This window comes from Varanus komodoensis, unplaced genomic scaffold (genome assembly GCF_004798865.1).
Source record: "Varanus komodoensis strain SLA01 unplaced genomic scaffold, ASM479886v1 scaffold60, whole genome shotgun sequence".
NCBI classification, from domain to species: Eukaryota; Metazoa; Chordata; class Lepidosauria; order Squamata; family Varanidae; genus Varanus; species Varanus komodoensis.
Genome location: NW_025336223.1, coordinates 3,069,245 through 3,085,791, shown reverse-complemented (window position 1 = coordinate 3,085,791; position 16,547 = coordinate 3,069,245). Strand labels below are relative to the sequence as shown.

At 41.9% G+C, this 16,547-nt stretch overlaps 1 protein-coding gene across 3 annotated transcripts in view; it reads left to right on the top strand.

Annotated features, from left to right (window-relative positions):
* Positions 1-477: 477 nt before the first annotated feature.
* The window catches only part of MAN1A2 (mannosidase alpha class 1A member 2), a 73,719-nt gene continuing 57,649 nt past the window's right edge, over positions 478-16,547 (top strand). Inside the window, exon 1 of one of the 3 annotated variants that reach the window (XM_044449625.1) lies at positions 478-1,349. In XM_044449625.1, coding sequence (XP_044305560.1) covers positions 1,039-1,349 — 311 coding nt within the window. In that variant the 5' untranslated portion in view covers positions 478-1,038. The remainder of the gene's footprint in view (positions 1,350-16,547) is intronic. The other 2 variants (XM_044449626.1, XM_044449624.1) reach the window with 2 other exon arrangements.

The window sequence follows — 16,547 nt, the reverse complement described above, 5'->3', positions numbered from 1 at the left end:
CCATAGCCAAAAGCTCTCTGAGGGGCTCACAGTGTGCAGTATTAATATACTTAAAATACAGATAAAATAAATAATAAGAAAAGTATAAAACAATGTAGAATTAAAATACATTATAAATATGACCATATAAACAGGAAATGTCATTTACACTGGAATCTTTCCTGTTAGAACTAATTCTAAATGCTTACAAAGTGAAGCATGCTTAGATTTCATGTGAAGTGAGAAAAGGATGAAATCCCTCTGTTTACTGAAATGGGAGTAGTCACGTGCTATCCAGCCCCGCTGAAACTAAATGCGAACATTTCTGCACTGATTTCTATGGAGTTCTTACTTCCGTCCCAAGGGAGGGAAAAAAATATATTCCAGTGGAAACAGGAACTGGCACCGCGGACTCGTCTACACAAATAAGTCTATGAAAGGGAATCCTCCTTTTCCGTTTTCTCCGTGTGCGCAGGCGCGAGGGGCCGCTCTGCTGCTCAAGATCCCGGAGTCGGCGATCGCCCGGCCCGGTGTTTATCGGCGGGGAAAGTGGCGGGGGCCCGGAGCGTGTCGCCACGGCCTGCCCGGGGAGGGAGGCACCTGTCCCCAGCGGAGCAAGGTGGCGCATCCCGCTCTAGCGACCCCGCCGGTGCCGCCCGCCGTGAGCCCCGCTTGCCGCCCGGGGGCCCCGCTCGCTGGCTGCCCGGCCCCGGTGAGGAGAGGGATCCGCGAGCGGTGCCCAGGCCAGGGACGCGGCAGGGCTGACCGGCTGAGCCCACGCTCGCTCCCCGGCCCGCTGCGTTCCCCGCCCGGCCAGGTGTCCCCGCTGCCGCCTCTGCCCCCGGATGAGCGCGGCCGGCGCGGATCCCCCTCAGGCCGCCGGCGTCAGGGGCGGCCCACCCGGGAGGAAGCCCCTCTGATGCCGGCTCCCCCACGCGGAGCGAGCCGGCCCTCGTGAAGCCCCTGCAGGGGCCGGAGCGCCTCCCCGGCGCAGTCCGCGAGAGCCCCCTCGGCGGCGGCGGCGGCGGCTTCTTCCCCGCGCTGCCGCTCGCGAGCGCGATGACCACGCCGGCTCTGCTGCCTGTCTCCGGGCGCCGGATCCCGCCTCGCAGCGTGGGCCCGTCGTCGTCCTTCCCTCACCACAGGGCTACCCTGAGACTCTCCGAGAAATTCATCCTGCTGCTCATTCTCAGTGCCTTCATCACGTTGTGCTTCGGGGCTTTCTTCTTCCTGCCGGACTCTTCGAAGCACAAGCGCTTCGACCTGGGCTTGGAGGATGTCTTGATTCCCCACGTGGACACCGGCGACGGAGGGAAAAACGTGGGCGGATACTTGATCCATGGGCAAGGCCGAGACCAGCATAGGCACAGGTACGCCTGCCGGATGCGATGCGGAGTACCTGTCAGCCCGGGCGGAGGAACATGCAGGGTGAAAAAGAACCAGTGCGCGCTAGCAGTTCTCATTCCTGGGCGCTCCGGAGAGAGCAGAGCAGCAGTTGCTTTTTAGAGAGATTTGATGGTTGATATAAGCCTGCCTATTTCCCCCTTCACTTCCCTATTCCTGTTAGCAGACTTTTGGACTTCGGAAAACCAAATGTATACTAGTCTGTTGCAGTTCCTTGCTGTAATGCAAGCAGTACCCAAGGGAAAGAATGCAAATGATGTTTTCTTGAGATAGGTTTTTGACTGATTGCGAATTAGAAGGTCTGGTGCCTGCCCATATTAGACATGCAGGTCTGCTGGGCCTTTTATGGGATAACATGTTGCTTTGTGGGGATTGTGCCAGAGACCTTTGTGGATAAACTTTAAGTAACTTTAACCTGGAGAAAGCATATTCAAAGGTTTTCAGGGTAGAAACTTGTTCCACATAGCTGGTGACACTATAACAACATTTATAATGGCTTTCATATGTGTTTGAGTTCAGCTAGATGTAGAGTTGGTGTGTAATTTATGGAACTGAGGCTTTATTGATTAAATTTTTCTTTTCATCACTTGGCTGGGCTTGGTTACTAAATGTTAGTTTCTACCACTTTTTCAAAGAATTGATTTGTGGCACCTTAAGATGACATGTGTTTGTTGTGTGGCAGAGTTTAAGCTAGACCAGTCTTCTCTGACATAAGTTTTTCCAAGCTGGATCACAGAAATTTCTGTCCTTGAGGTATAGAAAAACTATATTAGAGTTTTCTTGTTCATGAATTTATGAGAAAACCAGATTTTTGGCATACAAGTTTCTTTATTTAAGCCCCCAGAGTAGTCGCTTGTTTCTTCATTTAGCAGTCTGCATGATAAATGATTGGAGTTGGCAATCAATTTGGCAAAATACAGCCATATATACATACAGCCATGTCAAAGTGTATTGTTTCTATAGGTTGAAAAGTTGTTTGTTCCTCCTCCTCCACTTCACATTTTGTATTTGTCTATACAAAATGTGAAGTGAAGGAGGAGGATTCTGCTGTATTCTGGCCATGAAACACTGCCTGACATCCAGCTATGCTCAGTTAGCTACTTTGATTCTAAGATTGCACCTATTCCTACCTAGCAGTAGGCATCACTGATTTCAGTGGCACTTACTTCTAAATGAGCATTCTTATTAAATACTTGTTTGCTGAAGGCTCTTGAGCTATTTCAAAGGTAGTCTGTGGCTTTTTAATTAGAAAGGTAAGCAAGCTTACAAAAAGTTATATTTAAATGGCTTGTATGATGTGGCTGTAATTTCTCTTGTGCAAGTAGATTTGTTGATATGGAACAAACCTGGATCAGAAACCATGGTTTGATGTTAATTTCAAATTCTGGTTTGTTCAGAACTTGGTAACCAGAGTTTCTAGTTCAGCCATAATGGGAAGCTGTTGTTAATTAACTCAGGAAGGCTTCAATAGGAATCGGATTGCTTGGGCATGAGGGATGTATGTGTTTCAGCAGCCAACATAAGGTCCATCCAAAATGGGCCATTAAGAACAGCTGCTATTCCTGAATTTTACTGATATATTTTTCTACATTGTTGTTGTTATTATTATTATTATTATTATTATTATTATAACATTTCTATGCCGCCCCTTGCCGAAACCTCGGGGCGGCTTACAACACGATAAAATACAATGAAATACAATAGCACATAATAAATTACCATTAAATACAAAATACAAAAAATACATTGGTTTACAAATATAAGATTAAAATTATCAGTATAACTTAAGTAAATAAAAATATAGGAGGAGAAAGAGAAGGAAGAAGAAGTTGCCCTAGCCAGATCATATGTTTTAACAATTCAAATGATGTTTAAATAAAAAGGTCTTTACCTGGCGCCGAAAAACCAGTAACGACGGTGCCAGGCGGACTCTCGTGCTATTGTGGAATTTATTTTCTATACTGCCCCTTAGTGAAGATGACTCTTTGGGCAGTTTGCATAGTCAAATTATGCTAATAAATGAACAGTTAAAATCAAAATAAACAGTACTTCAATACAGTGATGAGATTAAAATAGCAACAGTAGACCCACAATAAGCCCACAGCAGTAGCACACCAAATTAGTTCAAGGTTAGCAACAATAAAACACAGTAAAATGTAATATACTTAAATTGTTACCTGTTAAAATGTTGGGTTAATAAAAAGGTGCTGGAAGGAAGGAAAAAAAAGTGGGCTCCAGGTGCACTGCCTTGGGTTAGTATTAGAAGTGATTCCATTCTCAGGCTGCCACCTCTGAAAAGGCCCTTCTCCTAGTAGCAACCTTCTTTATTTCCTTTGAAGCTGGCTCTCCGAGAAGGCTGTCAGATGAACATCTCAGGATCCAGGTAAACATGTATGGGAAGAGGTGTTCCTTTAGACAGCCTGGCCACTTGCCATTTAGGGCTTTAAATATTAATATAAGCACCTTGAATTGAGCCCACACTTCAATTGGTAACCAGCAAAGTTGCAAAAGGACTGGTAATAAGTTCATATCAGCCAGTCCCTGCCTTGCTGCTCTATTTTGAACCAAATGAACCTTCCAGACTGTCTTCAAAGGCAGCCCCACATAGGGTGCATTATAATCCAAGTGAGAGGTTACCAGAGCATGGATCACTGTTGTGAGGCTGCAGTTGATAAAACAGCCTGAGCTGAATACCTGAACTCCTGTACTGTTCTCATGAGCTAGCACTGTTACCCTCTATGAGTGGTGCAACAGATTGAAATGGTTGTGGTTACAGTATTGCTGTGATTCTGTACCTAGGTGTGCCTGTGACGTCCCAGTCTCCTCACAGTTTGTACTAGGATAGCCATTTTCAAGGCACTAAAGACAGCTTTGAAGTTATTGTTATTAGGTGTTGCTGCTACTTGGTTGTAAATAAGCTGCCAAGATGACTTATTGGTCTTCGGTAGACCTCAAAGAAATGATAAAATCAAAAATAACTTTTTCTTTTGTTTTATGTTTAAAATAGCCAGTAGTAAAAGTTTAGGAAATCAGGTAATGATATTTTCTTCTTTTCAGCACATGCATTGTGACCTCCTTATTAGGGCTGAGTAGTTTAAAGCTTGGGGGATAAGCACATGCTGAGATTCATCATGCCAAGTTTCTGATGAATTTTAAATCTGCTTTAAATCAGGTTTATCAGGGGAATCTTAGGCGGCAACCCTAAATGCACATACTTTGCAAGTAAGCTCCACTGAATGTAGTAGGACTTACTCTTGATTAAACATATGTAGGATTGGACAGCTAGTTCTTTAAACTGAAAATGTTAATTTTGTAATCACAGATGTTGGTCTTCCTTACTTTGCCATTGCCTAAACTGTTTGTGCTAAAGGCTTGTTGTATAACTAGTGCTTGGTGTGATTATGTGAAATCTGTAAATTACGAATGTTATAACTTGAAATAGGGAGTTCATTATTGCTGCAACTTTATAGGTTAAATGCAAAACTGGGATATTACATACAGCTGCATCTTTTTACCCTTACCACGTGTCTGAATATTTTAGAGGACAACTTTTTAATTGCTCAGTTGCAACACCTAAAATGAACAGCCTTCATGTTTCTCTGTGCAGTTCAGTATCTTCCTTCATGTCCTTTCCACCTCGCATTCCCAACTCATCCTTTGCATTGTGTCTGCCTTTGTTACACTGCTGACCCTTTAGGACTGGCACTTCCCTAGATAACAGGTAGTTTAGAGTAGAACACTAGCAGCACTAGTACCCTTGGGCCATGTAAGCCAGCTTGGATTGCTTGCAAGAGGGGAGAAAATGAGTTATAAACAATGAACACACACAGTGGCTTCTTTCTGTATTTTGTATGTGTGCGTGTTGTGTGCCATGGGATTAGCATAATTACTCTCACCAGTGTGGCCTACCTCATTATGCAAACCCAAAGAGGGTGGTTTGTTGCCATGGTTTACAGGCCATCCCAGAAGCCTGAAACAGCTGATGTGATGTAGGTTTTCTAGAAAATGTTCCAGTATCTGTTGGATAGGGAAGTGTTCTGACATTGTACAGACAGAGGTCTTTCAGTCTAGAACTTCCACCATACCTCACCATCTGCTATGCTGGTTCAAGCTGATGGAAGCCATAGGTTGCCTACCCCTATCCTAGAAAATTTAATTTGCCATGTACATTTTACTTGCATTTTATAAACAAAGATTTTAAAAAGTACCCCACATTAATTTTTTTAGATCAAATTGATCACAAGTATTTGACTTGACATTTGATAAAAAAATACTTAATTTAATTTAAATGTTATACTATGCAGACATTCGTGTTTGTATACTTGTAACAGTTCAGATAAATGTACTTTTCTTGTCTAAATTTAAGGAAAAAAGGATGGTATTGAAAACTGTTAATTTAGCAACCTAAGAACTGTGTTTGATTTCCTGCTCTATTTCAGTAGAATTCATGTCTCTTTCATTATGGTTATTGGGATACCTCCAGCTTTACTGTTGCTATTTCTTAGTTTCATTTCATTTTGGGACTCATTATTTCTTTTCTATATCATGTAATAACTGGAGCTCTCTAGGTGGTATACAGCAATTAAAACCATAAAATATAATGTTAAAGTTTAAACTACAGTATAAAATGAAATATAAATCAAATAGAAAGCCTAGCAGCAGTGCAAAGACTTGAAACATAGTAAAGAATTCAAAACAACAGAAACTGAAAGACTTAAAATACCTGAGAAAATAAGGTCTTCATCTGATGCACCTATGTTGTATTTTCTTTTTTGCAAGCTGAACCTCTCTGGGAAGCTCATTCCAGAGTTGGGGTGCCGCAGCAGAAAAGGCCACCTTCTTAGTGGCTGCCTACCTTATTTATTTTGACAGGGACTCCCAGAGTGCTGAAGACAATCTTAGGGTCCAGCATGTTTATGTGGGGAGACAATCCTTCAAGCAGTCTGGCCCCAAGTAGTTTCAGGGGGTTTAATTTAACTCCCACACTTGTTGATAACATCCCCTTGTTATTTCATATAGATACTAAACAACTCAGGGGAAAGAACAGAGCCCTCTGGAACCTCATGCAATAGTTGCCAGGGCACAGAACCCTAATCCCCCAGGGCACCCCAGGTGGGCAACCTCAAGCTGCCCCTTCACAGTGCTCCAGCAGGACCCTGGAGGGGATTCCCATGACTGCCTTGAATTTTAATATATATGTTTTAATTTCTGGGACAATTTTGTATCCATTAACTCATACATGGGTACAGTTAGTGGGAAAATCCCACTAATGATTGCAGTTTTGTGAATGGCAGTGCCCAAATCCTTAGTGGGTTCACATGGAATGGTAACTGGCCTTGTTTCCCTCCGTGGTTCAAAAGGTTTGGAAGAGATGAAGTTGCTTGTAGTTGAGGAGTACATAGTAGGCAGACTCAAGGTTTGGCAAGTTGGTGATTGGAGAAACAGTGGACGTCTGCCCAGGTGAACAGAGGCCTCAGAGTGGAAAGCCCTTTCTGATGTGACAGGTTCCTGTGGTTGTGGAAAAAGTTGAAAACCTGGGGATTGAGTGGCTCTGGAATAGTCAAGAAAGGCTGCTGTGCAGGACAGGGCTTAATACATCTGGATAGGCCATGGGAGGAGGAGTCATGGGTTGGATACTGGCAGTCTGCATTGGTTGGTCAGTGGGGCTGGCCATATACCTGGGAATGATGTCCCTCTGAACAAGCAGGAACGAAGCCATCTTGTTATACAATGGCACCAGCTCTGGCTCTATCTTTTATTGCTTATTGTATGTCAGGACTTCCTTAAATCTTTTCTTCAGCTTGTGCAGCTTCTCTGCGCTGTGTCCTGAAACAGTATCTGCTTGAAAGACCAGGGCAAGAGGTCATCATAGCTGGTACTGCAGAATACAGCTGTCTGCTTCCATATGTTCTCTGTTCCGTACCCAAACCCCAAGATCGGGTTCGGAGGTCCCTGTGAAAGAGTCATCCTCCAAGGATGTAAGAAGTATGACAAACAGAAGTGGGGCCTTCTAAATACAACTTAAATAAATAAATACATAAGTAAAACAGAGACAAGGGAAAAACCTTCACTACCAAATAAAGGAATGAAGGAGTGCAGGTAGTGGGGTGGTATTTCTGCTGAGGCAGGCAGGCAGCTACAGTGCAGTCTGTTACTAGGAAAAGTTTAGAAAGCAAGTTTGCCACTCCTTTTCTCATGGGCAATGTGTTTTGCCACCCTGCAGAAAATGTTCTGGGTTTAGATGGCAGGCTAATCTACTTTGGGAGATGGAATTTCCTGGGTCATTTAGAATTAGGGTTTTTGTTTTCTTTTGTTTGTTTTTTGGGAGTCTTCCCTAATGGGAAATGATTGCAGCCTCTTAAAAACAATGCAAAAATTATTCTAGCACAAAATATAGCAGCAGTGACAGTTCATGATCTTTCTACAGCTCTTACTAAAAACAGTCTGCATTTGTAAATCCTTACCTGTTTTATTACCCTGTCAATGTATACAGATAGATTATCATTATTATGCCCGTATTGACCAAAGTGGCTGGACAACTGTGGTTTATGGCAGTGCTGAAGTGTAGCCCAGTATTTTTATGATGGTGGTTTATCAGAGGTCTTTAGCAACTATACAGTATAGTCAAACATCCTGTGCAGTATCTAGCCCCTGGGTGTGTTGTTGAATGTGTTGTTGTTTGTTTTATTTTTAGGCAAATACAGTGCAGAGAGTATGAAGTTTATCGTGGCACCACTGAGCTGGCCTAGATACTTATTTATATATAACACCTCATAGCCAAAAACATTTCCCTTCCTGAAGGAAAGACAAAGTCCACTCCCATTCTTTGGACAAGAGTTGATTAACTAGCAATCGAATCTTACTTTAATACCCATAGCAGGCAATCTCTTCCACTCTGCCTGGCAGCAGACTAGCTTAGGAAGTTCAAGGCAGGCCATTTGGCATAGCAGGACTGTCCTCCAGCTATTCATTTGTACAGTTAAAAAAATGTGCACCAGCTCCCCCTGTTCCTTGAGCTGTCTGATTTGTCTGTGATGACACATGCTATAGTAACATCCCATTTGGATTACTGTAGTGTGCTGTATGTGGGGCTGCCTCTGAAGAGTGTTCAAGAAACTTCACCTGGTGCTGCTGACTGAGGCTGCCTACAGGGAGCATACAACTCCCTTGTTGAAACAGCTTCACTGGCTCCAGGCACAATACAAAGTGATATAAAGCCCTATACAGCTTGGGTCGAGGCTATCTGAAAGACTGTATTCTCCTATATTTTATTTATTTTATTTGTTTAAAGGCCTTCCATTAGCCTTATGCTCTCATATGAGCCTGCCTGGGTTCGAAAATCTTCTGGGCAGCTCCTTTCCTTGGTCCCACCACCCTCACGGGCACGTGTGATGGGCATATGGGAGAGGGCCTTCTCAGTGGCTGCCCCTAGGCTCTAGAACTCCCTTCCCAGGGAGGCTAGGTTGGCACTTTCCTTATTGGATATCTGAAAGCTTCCCTAAGAGGTGGTAGTTGGAATAGGCTCCAGAACTTCATCTTCCAGATAGATGAAGGTTGGGAGAGGCACAGTTTGGGACCACATATCGTGGTCCCAAACTGTGTGGGACTGTATGGGTTAAAACCAGCCCTTGAATTGGGCTTAGAAGGATATAAACAGTCAGTACAAGCAGGCCAGAATTGGTATTATGTGATCAGATTGTTTGATCACAGTTATTAGTCTGGCTGCTGCATTTTGCACAAATTGCAGCTTCCAAATAGTCTTCAAAGACAGCCCCATGTAGAGTGCATTGCAGTAATCTGTTTTAGAGATTATCAGAGCATAGATCAGTGATAACAGTCCATCTCTGTCTAGATAGGGATGTAGCTGGCCCACCAGCTAAAACTGCTAGAAGTGACAAAGATGATTCAAGGAGCACCCCTAGGTTATGAACCTGCTCCTTCAAGGGAAGTGCAACCCTATCTAGAACAGGTTGGATTCTCTGTATCCGGTCAGAAGAACCACCCACTAATAGCATCTCAGTCTTGTCTGGATGGAGGTGGAGCCAACGAGTGAGACTTGGAGATTGAGATTCCCCCTTCCTGCTTTATATATTTGGCAAACATTTTCTCTATTTTTAATACCTTCAGAAATCTTTGCCAAATGAAGCTTCTTGTCCTGGCACATTTTTTTAATATGCAAGTTCCATTAATGCACACATTTCCATTAATATGTATGGGAAAGTTGTTTGGACATGGATGGCATAAGAAAATGGTGAGTGTCTCGGTGTCTCTTTTAGGGAGCACATACATGAATCAAAATACAATTTCATCAGAGGCATGGAAGAACATCTCACAATCCCAAAACACAATTGTTTCCTATATTTATTTTTTTGGATACTGTATAATGGAGTGAATCTGAGGGCCAAATTTTATTTTGGAGGACCGTCAAGGAAATGTAACATATCCATCTGGCACTGGTGGTTATGTAGCCTCCTTTCATCAGAAAGGCTGTTCTTCCTTGTTGCCGCTGTGGACAAGTGGCTGCTTTCAAAGACCAGCTGTAGCAACAGTAGCATCACAGAGCTAGTGGAGTGGACATTTCACATCATCCCTTCTGAACCTTCATTAATCACTGTTTCCTGTTTTTAAAAAAATTGGTGTGTGTGTGAGAGAGAGAGAGAGAATGAGAGAGAGAACGAGAGAACACGATCATTTATTGTAAGTCATCTTGGTGACCTTTCATCAAACAGAAAGGTGGGCTGTGTATACTTTTTTGTTCTTGTTGTTTAGTTCCGAAGTTGCATTCTACTCTTTGCAACCTCATGGACAACATTCCTCCAGGTTCTTCTGTCGACCAGGTTCTCCTGAATACTTTACAAGGATATAAATCTATGCATCATGTTACACAGAATCGCAACTGATATGTGCCAGTCTATCTTCAAAGAAAAGGCAGATACAGAAAGATATAAAAACATTTTAAGAACAGCAAGAATCCAAGCTTATGAATATTGTATATGTGTGTATTTTGCATTCATTTCCTTGTGAATTCAAAGTGACTTAGATATCCCTTTCAAGCATACTTGGAATGAGTAAAGGCTAAAGCCATTTTGGTTTTAACAGTAGAAAATTATATCCTTTGAGGATAATCCATGCACTGGTAGTATGCTATTTGGATAACTGCAGTGCCTTGCATATGAAATAGGAAGACTGCTTGGGAATGTTAATTGGCTCAAAATAGACTGATCTGATTGCTGACTAGGATTGCGCAATGGTGAGTATCATTTCATTCTTAAAACTGCTTAATTGTTGTTAACTAGGCACATTTCAGAATGCTAGTTTTAACTTTTTAAAGCCCCGAATGGCTTGGGACTAAGTTGCTTGGAGGACTGTTTTTTCCTGCATAAGCATTCTCAGCTAGGAAGAGGGTTCTCAGGGGCTGCTGTTTGGCTCCCCCTTCCTCTGGAAGGGTTGTGTGTGGTAAGGTTTGTTATTGCCCAGTGATGTGGAACATTTTCTGATGCTTTATCTTTCCACAGAAATTTCATAAATTCATTAGTAAAAAGGAATGTATATCAATTTAAAATGCAATATTAGGTAAGCTTAGAAGTTTCAAGGTTGTAATTAATCTTTTCAGGTGATTATCCTTGCCAAGTGTGTGAGAAGAAAGATAATGTTCTTGTTACTGAAATACATATATGTCTTGTGGTGAAATGCAATAAATAGTGACAGCAAAACTGAAGGTGCCCAAAACAATCTTAGTGGAAGACAGCTGAATTCTTTTAAAAAGTTTAGGTCATTGTCAGCATTGAAGAAAAACTTTGACTCCATTTAGGATACAGTCTATCACACTTTTATGGAATTTATACACTGCAGTTGATCAGAGTGCTGGAAGGGAACCTCAGACTACTCTCATAGGAATAGCCTAAATCGTCTTCCCTACACAAACAAAAGATAAAAATTAGAGTGTGTAGGAAAAAAGCAGAAATGAAATTAACAGAACTGGCATAAAAGAGTGGAGCCTTCTTTTGGAGGAATAAAAATACTTTCAACTTGCTTTCTTGCTCAGACTTCCTCTTTTTCCCCCTCTCTTGGCGATATATTTTTGTAACTTACTTCCAGTAACTTTTTATATCTTTGCCACACTCTTTTTATTCTTTACATTTTAGGTCTTAACATGATTTTAATATCAATTGGAATAAATGAATTTCAAGCTTATATCAAATACATTTTCTTCTGCATTAGACCCTCTTGGATGCACACCTTAACATGGCAAGTGTCAGAGAAGCCAAGAGCAAAGCCAGGCTCTCTTACTAGGCTCGTCTTTTAGCAGACTCACCCGACAAAGAATGGTCAAAGCCAAGACACCATCAGTAGTAATGGTCACATCAGCAGAGGAGAATACATATCTCTAACAGTTATTGGGTCAGAGAAACTCCTGAAGGGCAGCTACTGGGCAGCAGCCATAGTCAAAGGCAACAGTGGCAAAGGATCTTTGATAGACAAAGACTGTGATGCTCAAGTGAACTCTGATTAGTGCTGTGCCAAAGAAGGCAATAGTAACTTTCTGAATTTCCTTACCTTGAAAATGTGGTGAAGAAACAAGAGAGTACTAGTAGATGTGACTTCTAAGTCAGAAGGCACTCAACCAGCTGGAGAAAAGCAAAGGACAAGTACACATAGCACAGTTGCTAATGACATGACCAGATCAAAGCCAAGAAGAACTCTTGTGACTGACAACCACAGAGGTGAAAGGAAAGTCTGATGTTATACAAAACATAAAATTGAACATAGAACATGAAAAGTACAAACTAGAGCAAATTGGAAACTATAAAGCAAGAAATGGAATGGCTAAATGTTGCAGTTCTTGTTGGGAGCAAACTAAAGTGGACTGGAATGGGACATTTTCAGTCAGTCAAATATAAACCTGGAACTGACAAATCTCAGAGGAAACCGAATGAGTCTATACTGAGGCAAGATGCAGCACAGCCAGTAAGGGGCTATAATGTAAAGAATGTATCAACATATAACCATCATTCACGTAAATGCTTCAGCAACAGATGCTGAGGAAGAAATCAAAAACTTTTATGCAAGCATTCAAGATGTTTTTAATGTGGTTTTATTATTGTAATTTTGTACTATGTAAGCCATCCTTGAGCACTTGTGTGGAAGAACGGGATACAAATGTTTGTAATAATACATAAAGGAAATAATACATACAAAAACAAGACATGCTGATCATCATAGGTGACTGAAATGGAAAAATAGAAAACAAAGCAAAATCCAGTGTTGTGGGAGAATTTGGGTTAAGAGTCAGAAACAAAACAGGAGAATGACTCGGTTCTCAAATGCCAACCATCTGTTTGGCTGCCTGAAGATGTATTTTCACTAATCAAATGACTGTACACGTGAACATCATGAGATGGCAAATATAGAAATCAAATAAGCTATGTAATTGGAAGCAGGAGATGGATAAGCTGCATTCTCCCTGCCGGAAAAAGATCAGCAGCAAGATAAAAAATCAGAGCAAAGCAGAAAAAGATCAATAGCAGAAGCATTGTACCAAAAAACAACTTAAATAACATCCATGAGGAATATAAGGTCCTCATAAAGAACAGATTTGCATTACTGAACTCAATTAACTGTGAAGTAGAAGAACTGTGCACTGAAACCAGAGATGTTACTAGGAAAGGATGCAAAAAATTCCATCCCCATAGCAGAAAGAAAGAAAAAGAAGGTTTGGATGGATGATAAAAGAAACACGATTGAGTTGGATTCCACCATTGTTTCAGCTCCATCTTGGGATATAGTCAGAATACTGTCTTCTAGGCCCATTTTCTGGAAGAGTTTCATTTACCGCAGCACAAGGATGTAGACAAGGTGCTTGACACTGTCCATCCCACCACCTGCCAACTTGATCCTTGCCCATCATGGATCATTGGGAAATCTAAAGAGATGGCTCGCCCCTGTGTCCAGCGTTCTGTTAATGCTTCCTTAAGAGAGGGGATAGTGCCAGCCACTGTAAAGGAGGCTGTGATAAACCTCTCTTTTAAAAGCCAAGCCGAATCCAGGGATGGTTGCCAACTACCAACTGGTAGTGAACCTTCCCTTTTTGAGCAAGGTATTGGAGAGAGTGGTGGCGAGACAGCTCTAGGCACTCTTGGAGGAAGCAGATTATCTGGGCCCATTTCAATTGGGTTTCGGGCTGAGGTTCAGGATGGGGACTACCTTGGTTGTTCTGTATGATGACTTTTGTCAGGAGAAGGGAAGTGTGACCCTGTTGATTATTTTAGACCTCTCAACAGCTTTTGATACAGTTGACCATGATGTCCTTCTGGATAGGTTAGCTGGGATGGGAGTCAGGGGTACTGCTTTGTGGTGGTTCCACTCCTACCTGGCCGAACGTTTCCAGAAGTTGGTGCTGGGGGATAGTTGCGCTAGTTCCACAGAGATCTATACTGTCCCCCATTGTCTTTAATATTTTAGTGAAGCTGCTAGGAGAGGTCATCAAGAGGTTTGGGCTGAGGTATCAACAGTATGCTGACGACTATCAGCTCTACTGCTTGTTTACACTGAATCCAGGCGAGGCAATCTCTGTGCTTAACCAGTGTTTGAGTTCACTAATGGACTGGATGAGGGCCAATAAACTGAAACTCAGTCCAGGTAAGACAGAGCCGCTGTTGGTTAATGATCTGTCTAACAGATTAGATGGCTGTTATCCTGCTTGGATGGGGACACACTTCCTCTAAAGGACAGGGTCTGCAGCTTAGGAGTGCTGCTAGAGCCAAAACCTTCATTGGAGTCTCAGGTGGACTTGGTGGCCAGCTGCAGTGAATATGGCAACTATGGCCTTATCTGAACAGATAGAGCCTGACCATGGTTACTCATGCACTGGCAGCATCCTGACCAGTTTACTGTGATGTGCTCTACGTAGGGTTGCCTTTGAAGATGGTCTGGAGACTTCAGCTGGTCCTAAATACCGCTGCGTATCTGGTGTCAGGTATTAATATGTATGCCTACATAATACCTATTCTGTATAAATAACATTGGTTGCCATTTGAAGCCCAGGCTCAATTTAAAGTGCTTGTTGTAACACACAAAGCCCTAACTGGCTTGGGACCTGGTTTCTTGAAAGACCACCTTTTCCAATATACTCCTACCACCCAATGAGATCTTGGAATGAGGTCCTTCTGAGTCCTCCCTAAAGGAAGTAAAAGGGATGGCATTTATAAGAAGGGCCTTCTCGGCGGAACAGGCTTCTTCAAGAGATCTGCCTGGCACTGTCTCTGTTTTCATTTTGGTGCCAGCCAAAAACCATCCTCTTTTACAAATTTTACAAAACCCAGATTTAAAACCTGATTGTAAGTGCTCACTCTGTTCCAACAGATTTCCTCCCCTCCTTCCCCTGGTACTTGTACCATGAGCTGTATATTGATATTGTTAGCTGCTTAGAGAGTCCTGTTGGGCTATTGAGCAGCATATAAATTTGAAATAAATATCACAGGTGACAAGCAAAAGTTTCCAGAAATAGGGTCAGAATCCTGAATGCAACTTTTCAGCAACTGTCACATAAAGACAAAAAGAAAACTGTAAATAAATCAAAGAAAACAAAAGAGGGAAAAACAAGGGACCTCATGCAGAAGGTCCAAGAAATCAACAGGAAATTCAAATCTAGATTAGGAATGCTGAAAGACCACCAGGGGAACATACCATCTGACCAGGAGAAAATAGAAAAAAATATACAGACATTCTGTACAGAAGAGATAAAAAGATGACAAACTCCTTTGAAGAGGAATCCTATGAGGAAGAAGTAGCAATATTAGAATACAGAGCTGCTCTGAAAGCATTTGATAGGAATAAAGCATCCAGAGTAGTTATGGTAACTATTCCAAGCTGCAGAGACTGAATCTCTTTAGATCCTAACAAGATTATGCCAACAAATATGGGAAAAAGCAAACTAGAAACATTCAGTGTACATTGCAGTCCCCAAGAAAGATGGTAAAGAGTGCAACAAGTATGTTAGTTACACTAATTTCCCATGCAAGCAAAGTGATGTTCAAGGGCATTCTGGGGTGTGGTGGGGAGCCCAGTAGGGAGGCCAGGTATGGTCTATTCAGAGGCTTCTCCAGCCTCCTTCCCCTCACCTTTAAAAATGGTTGGTAGTTGGGTAAAACAAGCCTATCTGGTGAAAATGCAGGGCAAGAGCACAGCAAGATGAAGATTGCCTCCTTTGCCCTCTGGTCCTGCATCAGATGGTGGTACACCTCCTAATTCAGACTAAGATCACCCTCAGGGCACAATCCTATGCATGTGTAGGCAGAAAAAGGTCCTAACATTCCAGCATGTCCCAGCTAGGCTGGGGTATAACCAGAAGTTGTAGAACATCTATCTATTGATCAATTGATTGATCTATCTTCAGAAAAATACAAACAAAACCTAAACTACAGATTGAAGGGAAAAGAAAAAAAAATCAAATTAGATTAAACTAAAATATTGGGCTTTTTCCTTAAGTCCCTTTTTTCTGTTAAAGTTGGCTCTTGGGACTTGAGAAGAGACTTGAGACTTGACTCAAATATTTCTTGTAGTGACTTGCAAACAACTTGGACTTGAAAGTAAAGTCTTGAGACTTGACTCGAGACTTGGATTAAAGGACTTGAACACATAACTGGAAGTTAGTCCTTTTAACTTTCTGAAAGCCCAAAGGCATGCTCTCTCAGTTAAAATAAGAAATTCATTTTCTGTATTTAATAGATCGGCTAATTCTTGAAATACTCAAAATGGATGATATACTGTTCTAAATATAGATGATCTGTTCTATGGTTATCTTCATGCACATTCTGCAGAGTATAAAAAAGCTAAGTTTCTGGATGTGGCTTGGCATTGACTAGACTTTGAATACAATATTCTCTTAGTCCTATTCCAAAAAAGATCTAAGATCTGAATTAAATGATAATGACATTGGGGAGTCCATCCGACTGATAAGATTGCCGATTTAGAACTATTATAATAAACTAAAACCGCATAGTGAAAAGCAAGACTCTTCTTACTTACCGAATGTGGTCAGAAATTTTCCTGTTCTAGAAAATTTATCTCTTCCAAATTCTTTCATAGCATAGTCAGAGGATGCAAGAATGGATAGACTGTAATCTTTGTGAGATATGAATGTATTCCTGAACCACTGACTGGAT